General features: G+C 38.5%; 1 protein-coding gene across 1 annotated transcript in view; it reads right to left on the bottom strand.

Annotated features, from left to right (window-relative positions):
- Positions 1-2,277: 2,277 nt before the first annotated feature.
- Positions 2,278-20,083, bottom strand: part of KYNU (kynureninase) — a 54,407-nt gene continuing 36,601 nt past the window's right edge. The window contains exons 10-13 of the mRNA XM_009703541.1: positions 9,292-9,344; positions 7,711-7,796; positions 4,126-4,356; positions 2,278-2,596 (exon numbers count right to left, since the gene is read on the bottom strand). Of these exons, the coding sequence (XP_009701843.1) occupies positions 2,444-2,596; positions 4,126-4,356; positions 7,711-7,796; positions 9,292-9,344 (523 nt within the window). The 3' untranslated portion in view covers positions 2,278-2,443. The remainder of the gene's footprint in view (positions 2,597-4,125; positions 4,357-7,710; positions 7,797-9,291; positions 9,345-20,083) is intronic.

The following is a 20,083-nucleotide window of genomic DNA, read 5'->3' as shown; positions in this document are numbered from 1 at the left end:
AGGGAAAGACCAAGGGAAACTGGTGCTTATGCTGCAATTTTGTTTCAGTAAAATGCAATATAGCCTGCCCTCACTTTTTGGAAATAATTTTCTGAATTTATATATACTCATAAAAGTGAGGAGCTTTCACATTGATCTTCACAGTTCATAGGTAAAAAGAGAGAGCAATTCAGAAAAGTTGAAATAAGTGAGTTTTGACACACTGAATTTAATCAAATCCATCAAATGGACAAAAATGCTTATTTATAAAGTCAATATTTGTACCTGTAGCCTGAAATGTTACTGAAAGACATAACGCTATTAAACATTTAATAATAATCTGTTATCTTTCGAAACTTGGACTCTATAGATTCAGTAAGTACTTCACCTACCCTACTTGGTTCACTTTCCTCAACCAGAGACACAAGGAATTGTCTTCACAGTTTGCAAATTGAATGCCGATGCCAAACTACAACCTCAAAATTCACCATTTATCTCCCTGTAACTTCCATGACAGCTAGTCCCAACCTGACGTCTAGGTGCTATTTAGAAAGAGATTTTGAGAGTCTTACTCTTCCTGGGTTTGTTGCACAACCAAGGTTCAGCTGATATCAAAATAAGTTATTTTATAGTATGACCTAGTGTCATATCTGGATTTATATTGAGCTTGCCTAAATTTATAGGGAAGACATAAACGACTGTTAGCCAGAGCTGTACAGCAGCACAAGTACTTCGAAGGCAACGGCAGTGAATTAAAGCCATTTTCAACACTGTGGATTGTCAGAGTTTTATATTCAGTACTTCTTTCACCAACAGTCACATTATGGAAAATGGTCCTTTTCTGAGATTGTGTCACTTGATGGATGAAAGTAGCTGTGCCGCAGATGCAAGTATAAAAATAAAACCGCATCCACTGAAATACAGATACCTGGTCTGCAATACAATGATACAGTCTCAGCTGAATTAAAGAGCGATGACGTCAAAGTAATCAAAATCTCTTGAGTGAGCCAGAGCCTTCCAACTGATTAAGACTCCTGTGCTTTTCTTTATAACAATATTCTAGTTTAGGAAGCTGTTCTTACTCTTCACTTGTGCTAGAAATACCAACACATGCTTTATTTGCAGCTCTTTCAGCTTTCCTCTACACATTACAACCAACAAAACAGGTGTTACTGCAGCAAGGAATTAAAAAATACCCATATTTGGGAAATTTTAGAGCACAGGTAGACACTGTGTTCTAAAGGCACACTGAAGGCCCTTGGGTTTCCCTGTGCAGCAGGAGATGTTCAAAGAGTGTGAACATTTCAACCAGCAAAAATGCCCTTGAGTCGAAAGGGAGTAGTCCTCACTTCTCCCCCCAAATCCTTTCTCACTCTTGAAGGAGAATAAAAAGAAGTACTATCAGAAGTCATTTTCTAAGTGTTTCATACCAAAAATCAGACACATTGGTTATCATCAGAGAGAAAGTTTTGATTGATTCTTGAAAAAGGGTACGCACTGAATAGCTACAGACTTAGGAGCTTAGTTGCCAATTATGCCAAAATGTTATTTATGTCTTAAAACAACCCCGGGTAAAGTGTTGGTGAAATGTAAGCACTTTTTCTTCATTGCTCTTAGCTGCCTAGTGCAAATCTCTGTAAAAATTTGGGCCACCCTGTAAGTTAGCAATGAGATATTTTGCTGCTGCTTAAACAGTTCAGAGTTCATTTTGTCTAATCTGAAAGAAGCCTTGTTAAAACCACAGTAAGTGCTCATACAGCCCTTCACACTGGCTTACAAGAATTTAAAATTGTTCTCAGCTTTCTCAAGCATGTCGTCTTCAAGATGACTACCTAGAGAGATAAAGAGTAAATGTTTTGTTTTAGCCAACTCTATCACACCAAAGAAGGTATCTTCAATGTAAATTCATTCTTCAATTAAATCACTAATTAAACTAGAATTTCAAAATGTTGGTCCCTTTGAAAAAATCAGTATGCAGTAGTTAACAGTTTTGAAACAACTAATTGTTCAACTTTTACTTTTCAAGTATACCATGTACTTTAAATAGAATTGATAAATTAAAAATGTAAATTGGACTATATCCTTTAACAGTTGGTGATTTGTCTATTTTCCACTTTTTATTATGCATCATTTCTTATAATAAAGAAGGGATTTTTTTTTTCATTCCTGTTCTAGTTGATAGCAGTTTTTCCATGCTTCTCAAAGCTAATGTAATAAAACTACATAAAATGTTTAAGAAAAGCCCCATTAAAATATACAAAGCATACTAATTCATGAAGTCAAAGTCAAAGCAGAGTGGAAATCTGAGCTTTAATAAAACTATGTCTGTTGTAAATAACTATTCAAGCACAGTCATTTTTTTGCAAATTGCATGGGATATAGCTCAGTCTACTCAAAGCAAAGAATTGCTCAGCGGGATAAATGCATCTTAGTCAGAAATAGATTAAAAGATACAGCTGAGCCATCAATAAGAACCAGATAGCGCAGTATTGTTTGCTGTTTGTTTTGAAGATGTAATTGCAGATCCCAGGATTTCAATAAATCTGTGCACATCATGGAAAGAATTGTAGAGAGGAACTGGGGCAACGCGAAGAGCATTTGGTTCTCGCATGTCACACTGCAAAACAGAAAGGGAACGCTTAGTGAATTCAGGTCATTTCATATTTATCTGTCAGACTACATTTTTAAATGTCACCCTTGTCTTCAAGGAAGAATGACTGGACTGACAAGGAGACACATGTAAAAACTTTGGGACCGCCAAGAAACTACTGTGAGGAGCATTGTTGCGAAGAACATAGCAGGAAGAGTAGTGTGTTGCCTAAAAAAGGGTGCAAAGCTCAGGATGGGCAGGACTCTAGCAGTGCCACCGAGGGGCTCCAAATCAGCTATGCATCTCCATAATTTACCTTAGTGCCTATAGCAACCCATAGTTGAAAAGGCATACAGGTGACAAAAAAGCCACCACAAAACAGAAACATGGTAGTATGATAGCGTCTTGTACTACAGGTTCAAGTAATGTCACTGGGCTTGCAGTATTTTTCTTCCCCCTCTCTGTGCATTTGAACGTTTTGCTGAATAGAATAATCTCTCATGCTTGAAGCATATTACTGCATCATGAAGACAAGTCAACAGTGCAAGGCCCCCTGCCCTCTTAAAAGCAGCAGTTCCTGGAATTTCCTGGCAGCACCAAAACAGCAGCATATTCAGCCTAGAAGAGTTGCCCTTCGGGGACGCAAGTCACCAGCAGAAATAAAACTCATATATCATTTTTATGGCATCATATCAGCCTCACCTCCCAGCACTTCCAAATGACCAAAGGTACAGCCTTAAATTTAGCTTTTATTCTTCTTTCAGTAGTGCTCACCTGTAACCATGCCATTACCTGGCACTGCCATTCAGTGGCCTCCTTTCCTGAGTGTTAAAACACATCTCTAAGGAAATAACAGCTTTTTAATCCCTCCACTTCAACGCCCCACAAAGAGCAAGGGTTTGGCCCTTTGCAGATCAGGAAAGGGACTGGTGGAGGTCCAGAGCTCCTTCTTATCATCGGTCTGTAGGTGTGCGAGTTGTGGCGTTGAGGACGGTGAGCATCACCTGAGCGCTGCTGACTGCCAGCACCCCGGGGTGGCTCAGACCTCCTCTTTGTGGTGTCTGGTCTCATGCCTGGACCCACGGCAGGGCAACTGGACGAGCATGCTGAACAGGAGAAGCCTGCACAGGCAACATGTTCAACTGGACAGCTCTGACATTCACATTTGTGTTTTTCCAGTGATTTGTTTGGTGTTTTTTTTTTTTTTGTATCTTTCCCGTTCAGACCATCAGCTTCAGATCCGTAATGCCTCCTACCATAATGCACCCATAAGGCAGCTCTAACCTTGGTAGTGACTCTTGGGTGCTACTCGCAGAACTACAGGAAATAAGTCAATAGAGAAAGCACAATATACAGACTAACAACTTACAAAATAACTCTACTTATTTGATTATTTGCACAAGTAAAGATTGAAGATGCTATGTAAGCAATTTTCATCATTCCCAGTCTTTTCTGGCCTTATATGAGACTATTTTTGAATAAAAGCAAAATTATTACTTTCTTATGGTATAGGTTCACAGAACAGTGCCTAAGAAGATGAAGTTTGATTTACTCACAGCTACTCCTCTCTTCTCCAGTTCTTTAAACACAGACTTGATTGGAAGGGAAAAAGATAGTGTGAGTTGGCATCCTCTTTCCTCAATCCGAGATGGCGTGATTATTTTTACAAAGGGTTTCTCTGGATTTGTTTTATCCTCATTGTAGTAATATTTTATCAAGTATTCCAAGTAAGCGGTGAGTAGAATGGATTTCCTTCTCAATGCTTTCATTGTAGTTTGACCAAAAACCTAGAATGATTTTAAATCATTAGAATGATAATGCATTGTTATAGAAAATAAAAAGGAAGTAAAAAAGACTAAATATGGGTATCAGATTTCTCTATACGTTATCACTGGAATCAAGTGCTAATATCAGACAGACATTATATATGGACATGGCAGGATTGGGCTTTTGAAAACACAGGATAACGCTGTTACTTTACATAATGAAAGACATTTCTACTGTTAAAAAGTTTTACACGTATCCATATCTGTATAAATGAACTTGCACACAAAAAACAGTTTGCTGAGAGCACATTCATTTGCATCTCTGCAGAGGATCCATAAAGTCTTTATACATGCAACAGAGGTGCATGAAACTCAGTCACATCAAGTTTTTCCTTGTATGTACCTCAAGTAACAAAATCCAAGGGTCAAGACTGAAACATCATGACTGATCTACAAATTCTTGTCTTTGAAAACACAAAATTTATACTAACAGTTTGACGTTACTGCTTTAAGTCCTGCACAGGCTCTGTCTCTGCTAGTTCGCATGAAGAAAGAACATTCCCTTGATTCTGGTTGAATAGCTCTATGCTCTCACGCAGCTGCAAGGACTGGTGAGCTGCAGAAACTGAAAACATCCTGAGACATGCAAAAAGGATTGCTTCAAAAAGGCAGTGCTACTTTGCCACACAAACAAGAACAAACAATGCGGCAGAAGAGATTGGGAGCAGGAGAAGGCAAGACAGCTTCTGCTTGTGCTCTGGAAAGGTTCAGTAACAGGGAATAATGGAATATGTGACCCTGGAAACAATTTACCCCAGCCTTCCTCAAACCCTCTCTTTTCTTCTTCCCATGCAAATAGCTTCAGGGAAAAATGACAAGATATAGACATGCAAGTACTCGGTAGTCACTTCAAATCACATTCTGGCACATAAATGCAATATCGCTGCTCACGGACAATTATGCCTCTGCTGACTGCAGCTGCAAAATCAGAGGCAAGGCAGAGGTCCTGTATGAAAATCCATGACCTTCACTCTCAAGAAATCGCTGCTCCACATTGAAGGAGTTAACGCTTTTAAGATTACTTATGTCATAACCTGGAAGAGTGTATAAAGAGGTAACTGAGAAATCCTCCTCAAAATACAGTCAAGTCTGGTTCCCAGCAGCACCCCGAAAATCCTTCTTTTGCAGAATATCCCAAGTATTACTCCGTGATGCCATCACAACCACTAGATGCTGCACAAAACCAAAAGCCCCTACGTGTGTTTTCTGTGAAACAAAACATGGCTGCTGTAAGACAGACTTTGCATGGAGACAGTGCAGTCACACAAACGAATGTGACAGGGACCAGAGCCGTCAGCAGCCAGTACTTGCACAGGTCAACAAAAATCTAGAGGTGCTTCCCTCTGCCCCACACCGGCAGGCAGAACGTACACACGACTATTCAGCACATTACTGGAGGTAAAATGGAGACTTGCCTCCTACTCCTCTGGGCTTTGCAGCAGTACGAGGGATGGATCTCCTTAGGCTGCATGCAAAAATCTGTTTGCTCAGGCTTTGTGCAAGGAATATTTGGCCTCCTGGGTGAAATGTTTTGAAAAAGATCTTTTAAATGTGGCTGTAGAGCACTCCCCCTTTTTCCATAAAAGGGAGCAGCTACTGCCATAACAGTCACTTTAAGCATTATTGAGGAATAACATCCATTAACACTTGCAGTTTTCATTGTTTCCATTGGAAACACTGCCTTCTGCTTAATGTGTCCCAGTGAAGGTGGCATGCAATTTCACTAGCCATCTCTTGCCAGACATGAAAACTATTTTGTTTCCCACTGTATTAGAGCAATTAGCACTGGGAAATCCTGGCTGTGCCAAAAGGTAATGCATGCACGGAAAGGGGAGGCGATGGAAACTGCTCAGCCCTCATTGTTTGAGGCTCCCTGCAGTGGGCTAAATGACATCAACCCACACAACCTGGAGCACTGGCAATCTGGGTCATAGCAGAATAGCTTTCAGCTTATCTCGAAGGTCACATAAAGTTTAAAAAAATATATTGGATATTTAAGGACTAACAAAATAAATTGTCAGGCAGAACAAGAAGCATTGCTGTGCCCTTTGCAGTCCTTCAGCATCGCGTGTAAGATGGAGAGAGCACAACGGGCAATTTTCTGACTTTGTTTGCTTAAGATACTGCTTTTTCAGTAAATAAAGAAGAGGGATGTACAGGGTATGGACATTGCTCTTTGTTCCAGCATCAGCTTTGCCATTACACTAGCATCAATGGAATACCAGCAGAAATAAATTTCTCCCATATATGCTGGTAGCAAAGCCTTGCTAACCAAGGCTGGATTGTAAAGCAGCTTAGGAAAAATTTTAATATAGCAGCATACGTAGCATATAGTAGGGAAATCTATGTCAAATCATCCTTTTCAGCCACAAAGACCTAGAGTCCTGCATTTCAGGGCTGAACCATCCAGATGAGAAATGCTGCTATGTCTCGATACGCAACACAGCGTGATAACAAGGTGTTTGGAGAACACCTGCATGCCTTCAGACAAGGCTGGATTGTGCTCTCCAAGGAGGACCAGAGGGCTTACACCCCTTCCTAGCCAGGAGGGGATTAGTTCTGTACGGCAGGACTGCCCTTTCCACGGCCGCCCTCTCAGCAATTCGTACAGAGGCAGGTCAGAGATGGGGCTCTGCTCCTTTGACCACCAGGAAACTAATGAAGAGAAGAAAGAAGTAATAGTCTGGAGCTATACCACACTCACAAATTCCCCTTTTAGGAAGCATTCACAGACAGTTTCTGTCTTTTCTCTTTGTAATCAAAAGGGACTACAGTGGAGGACAGGTTCCCTGAGCCACTGGTTCAGTTTAGACTCCAGGACACCAAGTGGCCACATCCATTTTTTTTCATAAAGAAGTTAAGCCTGTTTTGCTCAGGAAAATATATGTAGAAGCAACTCTGTATGCCATTTTTCAGAGTTACGCGATTCCTTTGTAGGAAGATCTCGAACAGCATCCTTCGCATGAGTTGCACTAAGGCAAGCTCTGAATATTTCTATGGGAAAAGCTGCTGTTTGCACTGAACCCCTAAAAGCCGGGACAAACACAATGCTAGCGGTCATGCTTGGAGGTGCAAACCTCATATATCCTGGGTCCAACAGCAAACTTTGTGAGAACAGCGAAGGGATGAGTATATTTATGAAAGGCCTTGGTCTGTTGGAGTTGTGGGGTTATTTTGTCTGTTTTTCACACTTAGCCCCCCCAGCTCTTTAACTATTCTGCAATTTTTTTTAAGGGAGACAGTAATAATACACATAACATTCATTTAACATTTTTATACTCTTAAATTCAGGCTCAAAGTAAAGCAATTACTTACCTCTAAACTAGCTTGCAGAGCACAGACCAGCAAAATTGGAGGATTTGATAACCGAAATCCATTAATTCCTTCACTTAGTTGTAATTCTGGAAAATGAATAACTTATATTACTGTTTTTGATTTCTTCCTTGTAATGGATTGGACCTTATCTTGAAGTCCATCCTCACATGGTAAAATATTTCACTAATGTGGCCGGTAGGAATCGGTCATTAAAAGGAAATCGTAATCTATTCACAGCTAATACTTTTAACTTTGAGAGAAGCCCAATTTTATCCAGCAGAAGACCTCATTAGCGGCTTCACGGGAACTAGAGAACTCCAATTAATTTGTTTAAATGGTGTGTGTTAAGACCACCTTTACACTTAAATCTCTTTTAACACTGGCACAAACCAGAGAAATTCCAAGTCGGCAGAGGCACGCTTGTGCGGAGCTGCAGTGCACGGGCAGGGAATCATGTTCCTTAACTGTATTAAACTGACGAGACACATGGGAGACTGCATATGCAGCTAAGTGTAGCTTCAGGCCACGTAGAGAAGTTGCGGGGACTTTAGGCTGTGAAATTTCACAAAATCTATTTAATAAATCTATAAAGCCTTGCTGTAAGTTCTGTGTCACCGTTTATATTTCATGCTCCAGCACCAGAGCAAGAGGATGCTGTGGAGGAAAGGCTTTTCATGCACAGCAGACTGGCTAATTTTATAACGATTGTTGCCCAACTTCTCCTCCATAGACTGCCCATGGAAATGAATAAACAACGTTTTTCTTCTTCTAACAGTATTTCAAGGCAATTTGTGTCTCCTGCTGGCTTTCCATACTGCCACTCTCTTATATTTTGTCAGAAAACAAAGAGCAGACTGAGGCTATTAGAGAGGTGTTCTCCAGCCAAAGTCACATCAATAGGCACTGCCACAGAAAATTAAAAATATATTAAATAACAAAACAACCAATCAAACCAAAAAACTCCTTTCTGCTCCTGATCCCTCAGGATATTCTCTCTGCCATACTTTAAAATGGATCTGAACAGTCTAGCTGTCAGATTTGGAAGGGAGTCCTCATTTCATATTGGGACAATAAATACTTAGCTATTTCAGAGCAGGTTTGGTTTTGTCTTATAACTCATCCTTCGCTAGTGCAAGGAATTTGGAGATGCTGAAATATTAGTGGTATTTCATGATTATGTCAGGCTTCCTTACCTTTATTTATATAATTTCTCATTAATTCCAGCGGAACTAATCCTAAAGTAAGATATTACCCAAGTGAATGATAGCAGGTCCTCGCTCCTCAGAGACTTATGAGTTTAATTTGAAAGTTTCATCCATGTTCTATATCTGCATTTTGAAGGTATTTCAGTAAAATGTCTAAAAGCAGACAGTCAGACTCATACACCCAGAGACCAAATTTATTCCCACATTTATTTTAACTCCATTGCATTACATGTTTGGGATGAGTTTAGCTTAATACCTTTAACGTAAGTGAGGAAATGCAAAGATCTATCCTTTCTACTCAAACCAGTATAAAATCAAAGCTGGTTATATATAAATACATCAAATAAGGTAAAATCAAAAGTGTAAAAGTACATACTGTTTTCCATGAGGAATCGTGTTTTGAAGTCATGACCCCACCAGCCAATCAGCCTAGGATTTTGTAAAGAAAGTAAATTAATAGCAATCTTGGTATAATACCTTTTAATTTAGATTTGAGAGTTAAGAAACATAAAAGATTAAGAAATATATACATTTCTAATAATACATTGTATTTCTAACAATGACAGAAAAACGTAATAAATGCTATAAATAGCTAGCACTAAAAACAATATTACTATTTAGGAATTTCTTTTTAACTACTAATGATAAAATGTACCACCTCTTTCAATTAACTATTGATTTCTAACAATATCCATTTTGTCTGAATTCATTTCACAAAATGAAAAATAGAACAGAAATATTTCCACTGTTTTGTTCCAAGGCATTAAATTCAACCCCCCGCCTTAAACTTAGTTTAATGAATATTGAAAGCTAAAAGTTGTTATAAAATCTGACTTAGTTTCACCAAGAAAAGGAGTTAGCGATGGACAGCAGACAGACAACAGGGCCTCAGAAGAAGGATTGTGCAGGCATTGCCTTTTCTCTACTGTGAGATAGCAATGTGAATTCTGAGTAAACTTTCTTCTCTTGAATTGAAATTATTATTCAAAAACCTTTCCTAAATAAAAATAAAAATAAAACAGTTTAATCCAAAAATCATCTTTTTAAGATCATCTCCAGGGGAAAAAAAAAAAAAATATCAATTACTTTGAAAATCATTTATCCAAGCCTGAACATTAAGATGACACTACTTTATTAACTCATACTTGCTGGAAAAAATGCTCAAGGACATGACTATAAACAGTTTTCCAAAGCAGTTGGATGCACTGGATCACCTAGTGCCCAAGACATTGCAGATAAAGTCAATATTGCAAAATCAAGGAGTCTCTCCCCACCTCCCTTAGGTTCTCTACTTCTTAACTCAGTACATGGTAATATCGGTGACTAACAATGTCAGTATTACTTTAAATTTCCCATGTTCCCAGTGCTATTATATGATTAGGAAGCCACCACCACGGACTCCTTCCCGACCTTCTAAGGTCTCCAGGACTGGACATTTTGGACACCATTTCTTCCAAGGCTTTGCTCAGTTTTCTCTATGCCAGGTAGCAGAGTTGTTAGGAGTGAAGTTTGGCAAATGTTCAAGATTTGTAATAGTAAAAAAAAAATAAAAAATCTGTAAGTAAAACTCATGGTAGATCAGCCTTCCTGGAAGTGAACAAGGAAAAAGAAAGTCATTGCCCCTCTCTAAAGCAGAAGTACTACTTTGCAGTATGCTTAAAAGAGCTTAGCTTTGCAGAATTAAGACCACGTTTGAGTTAAAAACTTGTTATATGAATACTGCATAGTGTAAAAATAAAGTACTTCATATTTCTGTATAACAACATAGGTTTTATGTTTACTTCTATGAAAAGCTCTGAGCTGCATCCAAACATAGTGTATACAGAAAAAGCATGCTTTTTTCTTTACTGCCGCATGATGTTTTTATTATTCTAAGACCCATGAAAATCAATAGTGCAATATACATTCATTTCAAATGAGATATTACATTGCCAAAATGAATATACCCCAAATAAAGTATAATGCAGCTTCTGCCCAAGTGACTCAGTTACTGATGCTCTGAGTCATAAAAGATATTCCAGCTATTTAATATCAACTATATAAGATATATAGAACATTTTCCTGTAAACCTTGAGTATTGTATGTTACTACAACATACTACTAACGTCATTCAGCACACACATTCTGTGAATTCCAAGAGTTTTAAACAGAAAAAAAATCCATGGGAAATATAACATTTGGATTATTATTCTATAGCAAGGAAAAAACAATACTATGCTCTATTTGGACCATATCCTAAAGTCAAAGACAAAATAAACATGAATCAGAATATTACCCACATAGAGCCTGATGAAATGCTCTCTGGTTGCATTTTGAATGCTCAAAACTTGCTAACTGTGAAGCTGGCTTAAAACCAGATCTCTGCTGCAGCACCACATTTGCAACTTGGAAACTGAAATTTCAGAACTTTTCCAAAAATGACAGGATGAAGGATTTTTTTAAAGACAGTTTTAACTCTCTTGCCCTTTCCTACCATAACTCTGACAATTTGCTTTTTCTTGGTTTTTTTTTGTGTGTGGTTTTTTTTTTTTTTTCCTTTTTGGCTGTTCTAGAACTTCAGAGGTGTCACTGCAGGATGTGCACTTTGAGGCAGCTCTGGTCTTACACTCTCATTGATCTAATGGTCCATATGGATGTCACATTATTTGACATTTAAGTTGACAGGCTTCAAAGCGTGGAAATTAACAAAATCTTTACAAATTAGCAATTTGCTGTTTACAATTTTCTGTGAAAATTTTGAAATGAAGGTTGCCACTGCTATGCCAAATTTCAACCTGTTATGATTGGAAATAGCGAAGGTGTTAAACCCCAAACATAAGGCTTTATAAATGCTCGCTAAAAATAATAGGCAATAAAACTGCACATTAAGATACTGCAGTAAAATTTCTTATTGAAGAGTTGTTACTCTGCACACAAAATGAGTATTTTGAAATGCAGTCACCATTTTGACTGTTCCTGCTTCAAAAACAAAGGCACCAAGATCTAAATTGATTTTGAATTCCAAACCATAATCTTTGCAAAATGCATAATGTGGAAGGCTCTGAAAAGCCTTTATATGATGTGCTTGCATTTAAAAACACCTTAAACTTGTTAGCAGCAGGACTCTAGGGTTACATCCTTTTCATTGCAGATAAAACCCATTTTGTGAAGTGTGTTAAAAAACAGTGTCTGGGGAGAAAAGGGTCTAATTTTGCAAATATTCCACTATAAACCCTTGAGAATAATGTTTTACTGGTCACTGCCTTTTACATGTAAATGTATCTAAACCGAGCACTTGTCTTGTTTTAAGACAGCACTAATCAAAATGGTTATCCCACCGATGGCATCCCGTTCCCGGTCCCAAGTATCCATAGCCTCCCAAGGCTCCCATCTCTCCATTCAGCAGCAAAAGCATAGATGAAGCCCATTGCAATCACGCCAAAAAGGAGAGTAAATTAGGACCAAATCAACTGCGGGTTTTTCTATGAGGTGCGCATGTTCTTACAAATCCACTTCTATCAGAAAATAACTTTTAAAATAGAAAATGTATTGTTCTGTTTTATGCCTCAAATAAAACAGGTGTCCTCATGGTTTGATAACACTGAGACTTTCCCAGAGAATTCTGCAGCTTTCCAGTCTATGCACAGAACTAGTTTTTAAATGTGCCACACAAAATTTAAAGCACACTATTACTAGCTCAATTTCATGAAACAAGTAGGCATATAATGAAATATTGCTAAAAGGTTTTCAAATTCCTTATTTTTACCCCAAAATGTTCTCTTATTTTACAAATCAATGAACAAAGATTTGCTGGGTTGGAAAACGACTCCAGAAAGGAACAGCACCCTCTCATTTAGTCATACTCCCCTTAAGTACATTTACACCAGGGAACAATCCCTTCAATAAGTATTTTTATTTAGCTCATTTTCCTCCTTTATATCTGTCTGCGTTAGACTGAAGCACTGGTTGTTCATAACTTGAGTCATCTCGTTTGTAGCTGCATTAATGATGCAAGAGTGCAGGATATAATGATCATGAAGTATGTGCAGCGTAAACATCAAAGAAGATCCAGTTAAAGAACACAGAAAAAATTAAAAAAAAAATCCTTTGACCTTTACTTCGAAGTTACAGATGATCATGCTACTCATTTATAATTTACAGCCTGAAGCAACACGGGTCTCATTTCCCTTCTTGGCAAGAAAAAACAACAAACCTCTTGAGTAGTGATACAGAAAGCAGGGAAATACCGTTAAAGTGGCCCAACTATTACAATCCAGGGCAATGCACTGGAAGTATCTTGTCATTATATTGTGTGAGGAATAATTTCATGTCCTTTAGAAAGCATGTTGAAAAGCTACAACAGGAACGCAGTGTGAAATCGGTAATACTTTATATTACACTTGCCAGCTTCACTGAGCATGGAACCGTTTGTCTTCTCTCCGTTATCAGGACACAACGGTATCCAGAAATTTCATATTCATTACGTAGATTATATCTATATTAGAGGCGTATACCAGCAAAGCATGCTATGTTTATGAAACCATGGATTAAGCTAAATCATAAACAGGCAGTTTTGGGGCGGACTGTGTCTGTAAAGCAGCTGATGTAGCTGCTGGGTGGCAGCTAAGCTCTTCATTCACACATCACTTTATTTTTGCAAAAATTTCCAGGTGTTGGCAAAGATTTGTTTGAGTTTTCATGCTACTGTTCTAGCAATGAGTAAGAATTAGCTTTGAGGAGTTAATGAGATGTCTCACTGCTCCCCAAGTTTATCACAGAGAACTGAGGCAGATATTATGCTGTCTTCTGCAAAGGCAGCCTGGTGCAGGAAAAGGGATGAAAGGGCTAATGATGATCATTAAGCTCAGTTTCTTGCAGTTGTATATGTCCATGACACTACTGGCTGGTTGAAGAGCACATCCATTCCCTGTGCTTACATCCCATGACACCCTGAAGACCTATAACAGACAACCAAGAGGCACAGTGCAGTAAGACACAAGTTTAGAGAACAGAGGTTAACTGTGACTCTAATATCACTCTATTAACAGGGAATGTGTTTAATAAACCACCCATGAGATCTTAGGAATTAGACTACAAAAGAATACAGAAAGCCTGGAGGCTGGAGCCAGCCTGAAGCTAGGAACAAACTACATCTGACTGCAGTCACAGCGATTTGACCATGCTGCCTAGGAGGACATGGTGGTACCACACCACTGGTGTCACATGCAAAGTCCAGTTTTCGTGTTTCAAAAGGTTGGTTAAAAAAACAAAACCAAATGGTACAGTCAATTCCCAAAGACCAAAAACATTCCTTAACATGCCTTACATGCATATCTGAATCTCAGCTCAACTGAAAGTTTAATTCCAGATCTTGAGGTACATTCCTCCAGTGTCCTGGGCTCCATGTAGTGCGATGCAGATAGATAAAGTAGCCAGAACTCAGATCCTGAGCCAGAGAATCTCCTAATGCTGCTGCACTCAGACAAAGGTCAATCCCAGAAGCCAAACTCATATAATCAGTTGTATCACACCCTCAAAGCCACCTTACTGTCACCCAGATTTACAAACAGCTCTCCGCAAACTCTGAACATAGACCTGATCCTCAGGCTCAACAGCTGGGGCACAGTCTTTGCATCCTACTCTGTATTAATTTTGTTGCAGTTTTCCAATTGCAATTTTACATATGTTTTCATTTCATTTTTATTGCATTAATTTTATTGCAAGCACATGAGCCTGATTGTGCCTCTTTGGATTCAATGTCAAAATTCAGAATAAATAACAAGAATGACCCTCCCCTCCCCCTCAGAAAAACAGAAAAAACTGCTCATCACTTTAGATAGCACATTTTTGGATCACTGACTAGAGTTTGAGAAGGAGCTTCAATTTTCTTTGCTATCACAGACTTATCTGATCATGGATGAGTCATGTAGTTTTTCCATGCCTCAAGCCCTCATCTCTAGAAATGCTGCTCAGTACTGCCCTAACTCTCCAGTGAGGGGTAAGAATATCCGTTAAAATGTTTTCACATACTTAGTAATGAGGGCCATGTAAGAATGGAGAAAAGGATTTCCTTGGAGTATCTTATACTGGATTTTTTGAAATACAGATCAGAAAAGGGGATTTGGAGATGATGGCTGATACCACTAGGGTTTTTCCCTCCTCTCAGCCTTTCCCCAAATTATCCTCTCAGGCTCAAAAGCTGTTTCAAAGTTAAGTTTCTGTTGAGTTCAGAATTTAATAATTTTCTTGATCCACGTCACCTAACTGGTACTTAAGTCAAAAAAATAAAAAAACCCACCACACATATTTCTATTGCTTAATTCCACATGGTATTTTACAGCTGTGCTGAAACAACAACAAAAAAAGCATCCTCTCCATGCTGGGCACCACAGCAAGGTCCTGCTCTGACTCAGGGCTCCTCTCCGACAGCTCACTGGAAGGCAGAAAAATATTTCAAACTATGTTCGGTGTGGTGATGAGGGGTCTGTTGAATCAAAACAAATAATAATTGAACAGTGACTCCCAGTTTCATCATTGAAATGCAGAATTCAGAAATTTTAACACTCCTGTGTAGGTGAAATTCTTCATATACTCTGAAGCTGTCAGTTACAGAGTGTACTTCATAGGGTGTTTGTATATATATATACACACACACCATATACTCTGAAGCTGTCAGTTACAGAGTATACTTCATAGGGGGTGTGTATATATATATATTTACACACACACATATATATGGGCTAGGATTTGCATGGGGGATTAAGGGAGTTAGCAGCTAGCCCCTGTTAGACTCTAGCAATATTTGGAAACCTAAGTCTCACTGTCTCCTTCAGAAAACCTTGCCAAGGTTGCCAGAAACCATATTTAAAGCCTTTTTTTTTTTTTTCCTTCCCTTATATCATTTTAGATATCCTTTATCCCAAATTGTAAGATTGGATTTCTTTCATTATTCTCTTCTGTGCAATGTCTGTTGTTCATTTTAAGTAGGATCTGTTGTTAGAATTTGAAAAGCTTTTGAAGTCCAGGTAATTATTAGCCTCAGATTTCTGTAGTTTTGGACTTGCACATATTCTGGTACTTTCCTTACCCTTTTGAATTCATTACAAATGTTTCCTAATTATTAAGCATATATGACTTGTGAGCAATGCCATACATTATTAACAGACCAGTTTCTTAGAACTCGGTGGAAAAAAATCAAAACTCTTTATGAAAAGTAGCTACTGTGAAAGTAGTAACTTTTCATATTTAATATCAATGAGGCTTTACTTTGCCAAAAGACCAAAGTAATATGATTATATTAGAGGCTAATAGCATGGCATTTTTCTTCTGTTAAGTAGCTTGCATTTTCAGTACCTTCTAAAGGTAGACAGTTTTTCTCCTCTATTTTGAGGCTTGTCTTGGTTAAAAAATAGCTAAATTCACTTTCTGCCTAGCAGCAAGTTTTAACAGCAAAGACCAAAATCCTGGAAAAGAGTTTCATAACCTAAACAATGACACTTACTTAACCATGTAACTGTGATGGGTGAAATAAAGACATCTCTAGATTTCGGTAATCATCCTTTTTCCAAAAGTAGTTGGGCAGCTCTCAGCTCCCTGAGCTTCACTGTTCTGAGGGGGGGGATTTAATGCAACTGTTGCCACAATTAGACAGACTTGGGCGAAAAACCTCAGCGGTTTGGTCAATCAAGTGCAAGGTGATTTACAGCTGATAGGTATTTGAAGATAGAGGGTACAGATGCTCTTCTTGAATTGATTTTTTTCCTTGTTAGTCTTCTAGACTAAACACAAGTGGGAATACACCAATTTCAACATGTCCCTCCGTATTACCCCTCCAGGTCAAAACAGAAGGAGATTGAGTTCACTTTTGTAGCAGGAAACAAGTTGCTGTGATCAGGGCATGAGAAAGAGAAATGGCCGCAATGCTGCGAATCCAATCAGGGCCCCTTGAAGTCGCACAGAGCTCTCCACCAAATCTCTAAGGCGCCTGCGATGAAGGATGATAATTTCATTCACCATGATCAGGCAAAAGAAATGTATGATCAAGCGGCAGACAAAATTGGAGCCTAAATTAAATCCCAGGAAAAGATCTTACAAAAAAACAACCCCTCTAAGGCTAATGAAGTTGAATTAAAATCTGTTAAATCAGCTTACGAACAACTATTATCACAAAGTGCTTATATATCACTTTCACTAGCCAAATATCAGATATATGAAAAGGGGGAATACAGCCAACAGTATGTTAGCACATTTAGTAAGGGGAAATCAAGTATTCTGCCTAACACCAGAAATTAAAAATCAAGCAGGGAGCCAATTTACTCATGGAGCTATTAATAAAGTTCTCAGTGATTTTTATAAAGTATTGAATAGTTCCCAATTATATTATAGTGATAAAAAAACCCATATTATATTCTTTAAGAATTCAGCAATTTTTTCTAGGCTGTTTCAAATAGATTAAATTAAATAAGAAGTGAAAGCAACAATCCCTCCTAGAGCTACTTTTAAATTTGATTTCTGACTTAAAGGAGACTTGGATAGTTTTGAATGCTGTGATGCATTTACTAAATTATACAGTCTCCTCAATCCCTTGAATGAATCTTTGAGGGGATGATATCTAGACAGATTTCTAAATAATACACGTATCTGAACCATAATATAAAAATTTTAAGATCCGGGAAGTTGCGCTTTCTGGGGTCTTTGTTGTTTTTGAATACAGTAATCACAATATTAATGCAAGACCTTTATCATACTAGAATCCTTATTAGCTAAAATGTAAGTTATCAACTCTGCTCTTTGCCTGAAACACGAAGCAATCCATATTAGATGAGAATTTTTATTTTAATGTCAGTGAACTCAGTTTTAAGTGCAAGCAGAGTTGCCACAGAATCCAGTAGTCGTGTTACAAAACATTTACGAACACTAAGTGATACTCAAAGAGAAAAGAACTCAAATGGAGCTAATTGAGCTGAAGTCTAAGACATGTCTAAGACGTGAAATCATTAAGGGAGAACAGAAATGGGCATCTTTCAGAGTTATTTTAGACCACCCCTCCTCAAAAAGTTCAAATTTCATCCATCACTGGAGAACATGAGAGACATGTGAGTTAGGGATCTTTCTTTACAGGGTTGCAGTTGCCCTAATTTTCAGTAGCACATAAACTGCCAGTATTTTGGGCCCTGATATAAGTTTGACACGAGGTCAAATGTTTGACATGAGGTCCAACACTGGTTTCAGGAGCCCCCAAGCTCTTCTCACTGCAGAAACAGGTGAGAAGGCATCAGATAAGGATATTTATATGTGCTTTTTCTGATGTCACAAACTACCTGTATCTGCAACACTGACCACCAGCACGCACTGACCACATCTCTGCACTTGCTTACAATTGGTTGCTAGAAAGTTAAGTCAAAAAACTGTCAATGAAAACAGAGGAATACTGAAAAACAAGATTAGGTTAGGAAATTGTTCAATTTTTGCTCTATAAACTGTACACAGCTAAAGAAAAGAAGTAATTCTTTACTTTGAGGAGCTATTTTTCATGCCATGGGACAGAAAGAATTTGCAAGTTTCCCAAAACAGTTGCACTGGTGCGATTAGGTCCCTGATTTGATGCCATGTTGACTGAGAAACTAGGACAGGGAAGGGGAAGAGAGAAGGATAGCGTCCCTCCCAGCATCTCACTGGATTTTCAGATACGTGAGTGAGCACTATATTGCTGTAGCTGCCCTACACTTTCCAAAGTAGAAGGCAACAAGAGGTAACTGCCAGCAACCACTGCCAGCGACTTCAGTGACAAATGAGGAGTAGTGACTGTGATAGTAAGAATTTACCATCAGCAAAAAAAAGCTGTGAAAATAAATATTTCACAAATGGAAAGTGAGAGGAAGGATGGCTTAAAGCAAGTGGGTAGGAAGAAACAACGTATGTCATGAAGGTCTCTAAGCAGCTCCTGACTTAAAGATGTGTGGAGATGGGCAAGAGAAATAAAGGACAGGAGGCTGTGGACTTGCTTTGTTGGACTTACCAAGAAAGGAGCTGGCATGGGGCAAACAAAATGATCTAGCTTGCCTGCAACAATGGTGAAGATAAAATAATTTGAGTAAGGGAGCCTAAGGAAAAAGAAAAATAGGAAGATGTATGTCCTGGTGACACCATCTTCTCCTGGCTGAGTGCTGGACAGATTAATGTTCAGCCAGGAGAAAGAGGGGTTATGAGGACCAGAAACCCCATGAACAAGTGGAAACAAATAAGCACAAATGGCAAACCAAGCAAAAAAGAAACCCTCTGCACAATCCCCTGGCACATACACACAGAATACCAACTTTACAAGAAATAAAGAGGCTGAATTATTTCCTTAACCTAGGCAACGACCTTCCAATTACCTTTAAAAATGCTTATGGTTTGAATCAGGTGCCGGCTGTGATATGAATCACAATATGAGCCGTATGCATGATTCCAGAGCTGCGGCTAAAGCCAGAGAGGTATTCAGCCAGGAGAGGGACACGAATAGCTCTGGGAGACATGCAGTGCAGGAGACCCTGTCTGAACCGGTAACTGACAATTACAGGAATATACTCCAGGGGACATAAATGGAAAAAAAAGTAACTGTATTAATGGCACAAAAGCATAATGGCTATTGCTGGTACTTTCAGCTTAGAGCAATTTCGAGGCATACCATGATCTCGAAAGCACATTCAGGAAGGAAAAATCAGAAACAATTCCCCACTGTGGGCTAATGAACTAATACAAAAGCATGAGCAAATCTCATTTTTAAAGGACATGTATAGACTACAGCTTTAATTGAGAATCTTAGGAGGAAAGCTTCGTAGAAAGTACAAAAAGTGGGAATCTGAAGTAGAAAAAGTGAAAAATGATCAAATACTGCAAGTGAGTCAACATTTAGTAGGAAATCCCAAATGCAAAATTGCATTAGTTCCAGCACATTTCTGCACAGAGGTAAAAGTGAGCTCTTAGTGGAAATGGCAGAAGACTTACTTGAGTATTTTGTTGAAAATAAACTTTTTTCTCCCTAAGAGCGAAAGCTTCTGAGATAGATACAGAATCATACAGATTAAGAGATAAGTAAAAGAGGGGAGATAACGTCTATCTCCGTAACTTATTAAAAAGACAGGCAAAGAATGTTGTCTTTCCATTTTGTCAGAGGAGTGTGACACCAGCTCGAGTGTTGCACCTCC

The sequence above is a fragment of the Cariama cristata genome, unplaced genomic scaffold (assembly GCF_000690535.1).
Source record: "Cariama cristata isolate BGI_N322 unplaced genomic scaffold, ASM69053v1 scaffold20187, whole genome shotgun sequence".
NCBI classification, from domain to species: Eukaryota; Metazoa; Chordata; class Aves; order Cariamiformes; family Cariamidae; genus Cariama; species Cariama cristata.
The sequence above is the reverse complement of the archived record's forward strand: the minus strand, read 5'-3'. Positions and strand labels throughout refer to the sequence as shown.